The sequence below is a fragment of the Phoenix dactylifera genome, unplaced genomic scaffold, assembly GCF_009389715.1.
Source record: "Phoenix dactylifera cultivar Barhee BC4 unplaced genomic scaffold, palm_55x_up_171113_PBpolish2nd_filt_p 000883F, whole genome shotgun sequence".
NCBI classification, from domain to species: Eukaryota; Viridiplantae; Streptophyta; class Magnoliopsida; order Arecales; family Arecaceae; genus Phoenix; species Phoenix dactylifera.
Genome location: NW_024068246.1, coordinates 150193 through 156192, shown reverse-complemented (window position 1 = coordinate 156192; position 6000 = coordinate 150193). Strand labels below are relative to the sequence as shown.

General features: G+C 41.3%; 1 protein-coding gene across 2 annotated transcripts; it reads left to right on the top strand.

The window, feature by feature from the left end:
* The first annotated feature begins 423 nt into the window (after window positions 1-423).
* On the top strand, window positions 424-3113 carry LOC103711821. Of its 2 annotated transcripts, XM_008798109.3 has the most exons (5): window positions 424-551; window positions 654-740; window positions 831-1031; window positions 1143-1358; window positions 2363-3113. In XM_008798109.3, the coding sequence occupies exons 2-5, from the start codon at window positions 738-740 to the stop codon at window positions 2630-2632; spliced, it is 690 nt and encodes a 229-aa protein (XP_008796331.1). In that variant the 5' UTR covers window positions 424-551; window positions 654-737; the 3' UTR covers window positions 2633-3113. The 2 variants fall into 2 exon arrangements, with proteins under 2 accessions (XP_008796331.1, XP_026662453.1); XM_026806652.2 differs by lacking the exons at window positions 424-551; window positions 654-740 and having other exon boundaries at window positions 812-1031.
* The last annotated feature ends 2887 nt before the right edge of the window (window positions 3114-6000 follow it).

The following is a 6000-nucleotide window of genomic DNA, read 5'->3' as shown; positions in this document are numbered from 1 at the left end:
TTATACTTAAAAAGAAAACATGTAGATTCCTAAGGAGCATGTCCAGGTTATTCCATGAGACGATATGGTTCAAGAGACGATATGGTTCAATGAAGCAGTAAATCGGCTGTGAGAATCGCCGAGGATTCGCCGATGAGATTTCCCCTCTCCCCATTAATATTATGGAGATTCCTATTTTGCAGGACCGTCGGCTTTGTAATAAAAAATTCCACTAAAACACAATTTTTTTATTAATAAAACAGTCATCAATGGTATTATTATCGCCCACTCCATCTCTTTGCCTTTAATCACAACATCGGACGGCCCACAATCTCCTAGGGCGAATCTAATTCGCTGTCGTTCGTCGATAAAATCGCCGGCTAAAATCTTCGGCACGTTTCCGTATTTTAACCAAACGGCCATATATACGTCTCTCCGAGGCCTCCCCCTCCTCATTTAACTCTTCTCTCTCCCATCCTTTTCTCTGCTCTCCTCTCTGCTTCCTCATCTGGCTCCGGTGAGCTTGCCGGCAGTATCCGGCGGCGATTCCTTGCGCCGCTTCGGTTTCAAGGGTAACGCTCGATGCTGAAGAATCTCCAATTTTCCGTTTCTCGATTGGTGATTTATTTTGTGAGAAAGATAGCATTTTTGGATTTGATCTGTTTTGGTTTCAGCTCTGGATTCCCTCGCAACTGGACGAGCTGGCGATCGAGAACCACCAGAAGATCGGCTTCGTGGGGAGCAAGCAGAAGAAAGTGATGGTAAAGTTTCGATCTTTTTGTGTTTTGTTTGCTGAAAACGGGATTTTTTGGGGCTGGGTTTTGATCCCGGAGATGGGGGTTTGGGAGCAGGTGGGTCCGATGATTCGGCTGGCGAATGAGGACGATGCTCCGCCATGGCTGAGGCCGCTCCTGAAGACGAGCTTCTTTATTCCGTGCGAGGTTCATGCCGATTCCAACAAGAGTGAATGCAATATGTACTGCTTGGATTGCATGGGGCGAGCTCTCTGTTCCTATTGCCTCGCCAACCACAAGGACCACCATGTTGTTCAGGTATTCGTTCTTACTTTTCTCATAGAAATTTTTGTAAGAAACCGAGAAAAGAGAGGATTGTGATTTTTTTTTTTTTTTGTGTGTGTGGGGGGGGGGGGGGACTTTGTTTAGATTCGGAGATCTTCGTACCATAACGTGATCAGGGTGTCCGAGGTGTCGAAGTTTATCGACATCTCCTGCGTCCAGACGTACATTATAAACAGCGCCAAGATCGTCTTCCTCAACGAGAGGCCGCAGCCGAGGCCCGGGAAGGGGGTGACCAACACCTGCGAGATTTGCTGCCGGAGCCTCCTCGATTCCTTCCGGTTCTGCTCCCTCGGATGCAAGGTGCCTCTTCTCCCTTCTTTCCCTCTCTCCCAATGTTATAATTTTCTTGTTTTTGTTGCCTTTGGAGTGATTAATGGAAGTTTTCGCCCGTTTTCCTTCTGAAAAATGTCACCTTTTTCGCATATTTGTGATTTCGCATCAGGTTTTTCTCTGCTCTTCAATTTTAATATCTTTTTTGGTATTACCATCTAAAATTTTAAGGATTCAGGTTTCTAAGCAGGACTCGTTGCTCTGCAGGTCATTTTTTTTTCATAGTTTTTTGGGAGGAAAATCATTTTTTTATAGTTTAACCTCTTTGAGCTGAACTTTTGTAAAAAAATGTTCTTTGAAGCGATTATGCAATGCCTACTTTGATTGTTTGCACTGAAAAATGCGAACTTTTTTCTCAAAAAAGCAGCTTTTTTCTTAGCTTTTGCTTCTTTTTTTTTTTTTTGATAGATGAAATAGATTTCTTATTTGGGGAGAGATCAATTCGGTATTTGTTGTTATTGGACATTATTCTGAAAGATTTCAGATTTCTACAAGCAAGACTCCTTGCTCCAAAGGTCCTTTTTTTATGTATTAAAAAAAAAAAAATCTATGAAGCCATTTGGTAATGGCCACTTTATTTTTTTTAATACTCAGTTATGCAAACTTTAAAAGAAGAAAAACGCCTTTATTAATAGATAGATGATATGAATTTCTTACTTGGAGAGAGATGAAGCCCTTCTTTCAAATTCTTAAGCATTATTCTGAAAGATTTCAGGTTTTCAAGCAAGACCTGTTTCTCGGTTCTAGTATTAATTGGTTATATTTCATAGTCTTCCACTCAAATTAGAGTGCAAAAAAGTGATCTTTGTGGCAATCACGCAAAGCTCATCCGGGTTTCTCGCTTTTCCCTCTCGGTTTCTGGTGTTTCTAAGCAAAACCTTTCACCTACGTTGCTTCTTCTCTCTCCCCACCTGTTCTGTTCTGAGTGTCTTTTGGGGGGAAAAAAACGTCAGCTCTTTTCCTCTCTTTATCAGCTTGGAGGCATGAAGAGAGACCCAGAGCTGGCCTTCACCCTGCGCCCCAAGCCGAGCCGGGAATTTCTCCATGGATCGGAGTCGGACGAGTCGCCGACCCCCCGGAAGCTCCGGAAGACGTCGGCCTTCGGCCGAGCCACCGAAGTCCCGGCGAACCCATCGGATGATGAGGCCGGCAATGCCACCAGCAGCATTTCTCCGGGGACCCCTCCCATCAACGGCTACCGGACGTCCAGAAGAAAGGGTATTCCCCATCGAGCTCCATTCTGAATATTAAATGTAAATTCCCAAGGGAAGGAAAAAAAAAAAAAAAAGAGGTAGGAGAATGTCAGAAATGGTGCAATACTAATAAGATCGAAAGAAGTTTCCAAAGTTTGTAGAAAGAAAAAGGTCTGGATACAGTGAATAAATGTGGAAAGATACCCACCATATATGGTAAATGGTATGGAGAAAGAAGAATAGACACAAAGGAAGTGGGAAAAAAGAAAGGGAATCTTAGCTTCTCTCTTCTTTTTTTTGGTTGTAAATATAGTTAGAATGGAATGCTCCCTCTATTACTCTCTCCCTCTCTCTCTCTCTTCCCTAAGTTTTCATGCCTGTAGTGTCTTGGTTTTCTTGTGCTTTTATTTTCTTCCCTTGCCATGTATATTCTTTTATTATTATTATTATTAGCCTTAGCAGTAGGTCTTCTGTACAAATAGTTGGGTTGTGTAAATGGAAATCCTTTGGGATAACCTTAATCTGATCACTTCATATAGCTATATAATTGTATATATGAATAGTATTTTACTGTGCCCTCCACATCTGCATTTATGCAGGATATTACTCCTGATTCACAATTCTCATGCATGCACCTGTGGCTTTTTCTTTTGTGAAAAGAAAAGGAAGTCTTTTGATGGAATAAGAAAAAGGAAGTCATTAAGTTGATGGTACTTCCGAACGTTTCAGGCATCCAACCATGCCCACCAAATGAGGTGGTCGGCCTGCAATGGATCGGCTCTAGTGAATGCAAATGCTGTTGTGTAGCTGGTCTAATGACCCTTTATAAAATGGCTCCCCATTATTAATGATTCAAAGCTTGGTTGTGACTATAATACTATGTTTGCATGGCTAGAAATCTATGACCTGGAAGCTAGTCAATGCAATGCACAAAGACATCTTATATGTAATGTTTGGATGCAATGCATACACCGTGAGCGTGAATCTTGGATTCACCTTCCTTCTTCATATGAATCCATCATTGGATCACCGAGTGCATAGATCTCAAAACACTCCAATGATCGGCAAATCTACTTCTTTGTGTACTTCTTTGAACTTACAACGCAAGAACTTCTTGAACTTCTTGCAACTTGGGCTCGTACTTGAATGTAACAGTTGGTTGGTTGGTTGGTTCGAGGGAACGGTAAGGAGGACTACGAGAGGTTGTATGTAACCGGATGGTTTGGGGTTGCATCAACCGTCAGGATCCCGGCATTACATCAAACAAGTGTCTTGGTGCACACGACAAAGCCTATGGCTTGGGGTGGTCATCAACCGTCAGGATCCCAGGCATTTCATCGAGCAGTGTCTTGGTGGACACGACAAAGCCTCGAGGCCATTGATGGAGACCTCCGCCATGAGTTGTTCCTCTCTTTGGCCGCCCCTTCCTCTCTCTCCCCTTCAACCAAAGAGAGCCGTGAGGAATCCTGAGAGCTCCAAGGGACTCGCTTTCTTTTCCATCCCTTTCTCACTCTTTATCTTAGGCTGTTTTAATACCACACCATTAAGCTTCTAATCTCTGTATAAGATACAAAACACATGGCATGGGGCGTGGCCAGCCTGACACCCATTTAGGGGGTGATGAGACGAGGCCGGATTAGAATATTGAAATGGATTAAGAAATGGGATTAAAGTTGGATTAGGGGGGGAGGGGGGGGATTACATTAATGAGTGGGTCCGTGACGGTCTCGAAAGTCGAAAGCAACCGCGTGTTTGTGAGTTAAATTTTCCGTTTTGGGTCTCGTTGACACTAGCGGGGTCGTTCTCACCATATCATATCATGACACGTGGATGCAGATATGTTGAGCTAGTCGGCTTTATTCTTTTTCTGAAGCAAGGCCATCTTTACTTTAGATAATCGCGTCTTTATTTCTCTACGCTTCTCATTTTTATTTACCATATTTTATATATCAGTTATTGACATATTTTATATATTAGCTTTTAACACGTACGATGCAATATAATAAGAGGTTGTATATGCTCATTTTTATTTATCTCAATTTATGTCCATATTTCTTTATTTTTTCTAGTGCTTCATATGTGATATATATATATATATATATAGTTGATTTAAAGAAACCATACAGTAATTCACCCTTCTCTTTTATTAGTATACATAATTAGCATCTTCTATCTTTGTACATGAAGAAAAACTCGTATTTTTTACATTTAGAACTAGGATTAAAAACAACACAAAATTAATATACATCCCTAGAATCAAAACTAGTGACTAGAATTTTTGATGGTATGGAAGCCTCCATGCAAGTCTTGCCACCTGCACATGTAATTTTAATTAATTAGATCTTAGTCTTGCTTCTGCGGCATTGTTTGGAAGGATCTTACGTTATTTTAAGTATTGATAGAATTGGATTTGAGAATAAACATTAAAAGTTGATAACATAGAGACAGTCCTCTAGGTGTCCTTGAAATAGATGCAAAGGAGTCATTTACACACCTTCCCCGGACTGGGTGTTCTTGAAAGCGTTGGAGTTTCTGAGTCATGGCTACGAAGCTAACAAATAGATATAATAACATAGACATAGTCCTCTATTTCACTATCTTTCGTTCATCACATAAGATGTCATCTCTTTTGTTCCTCCCATCCCACTTTCTCATGGAAGGAAAAGAAGACCAAATTTTTTTTGTGTATGTGCGTGTAAATAAGGCCAAACTTTCCAACATGGCATTTGTGACCACGCCCTTGGAGACTACTAGTGATGAGCTCATGCAACCTTTTATATTGTTTTCAACCAACGTAAATTTCAGGGCCATCACTCTGTTATCGGATAATGCGGCGACACACGTGTGAGTGACACGAGGAAGCAAATAAATGGAGACAAGATCTCTGGTAAGACACGTATCACCCTCTGGAGAGAGGCACACGTGTTGGCCGTCTAGCTTTGCATGGGGGATACCGTGTCAGAGTTGTCCCCATGCAAAGCTAGGTGCTGGCCGGTGTTGTTGCACCGGTTGGCCAGTGCGGTGAATTTAGTGGAATCTGTCGCAATTTTTTTTTTTTATCGGGGCTTGAGGGTTAGTGTGACACACGTGTCACGAACAGGATGGGTGCATCAACAAATTTGGCACGTGTCATGAATTTTTTTTTTTTTTGTGTTGTACATTGGCAGCTCATATGCACTGTCATGAGAGTCCAAAAAACGAATACACTCTAGAAATGGAGGAACAGATATATGACTATTTAAAAAAACTCACAAGAGTGGTGAGTAGTAAAGAAAACGATCTAATCTACAGTTTTATTCGTTTTCGGTATACATACACGATCTGAAAGGTATCACATTCTCTCAATAGTCTCTAGATACCTACTAGAAGTGGATGATCTACCTCCTATATTCTTTTTTTAAGAATTTGCTCAATATTTT

What these genes read in the sequence shown, in the direction of transcription:
- LOC103711821 (XM_026806652.2), top strand. Translation starts at nt 813, where the DNA reads ATGGGGGTTTGGGAGCAGGTGGGTCCGATGATTCGGCTGGCGAATGAG. An exon ending in AGGACCACCATGTTGTTCAG is followed by an intron (nt 1,032 to 1,142) that starts GTATTCGTTCTT and finishes GACTTTGTTTAG; the next exon opens with ATTCGGAGATCTTCGTACCA. An exon ending in TCTGCTCCCTCGGATGCAAG is followed by an intron (nt 1,359 to 2,362) that starts GTGCCTCTTCTC and finishes TCTCTTTATCAG; the next exon opens with CTTGGAGGCATGAAGAGAGA.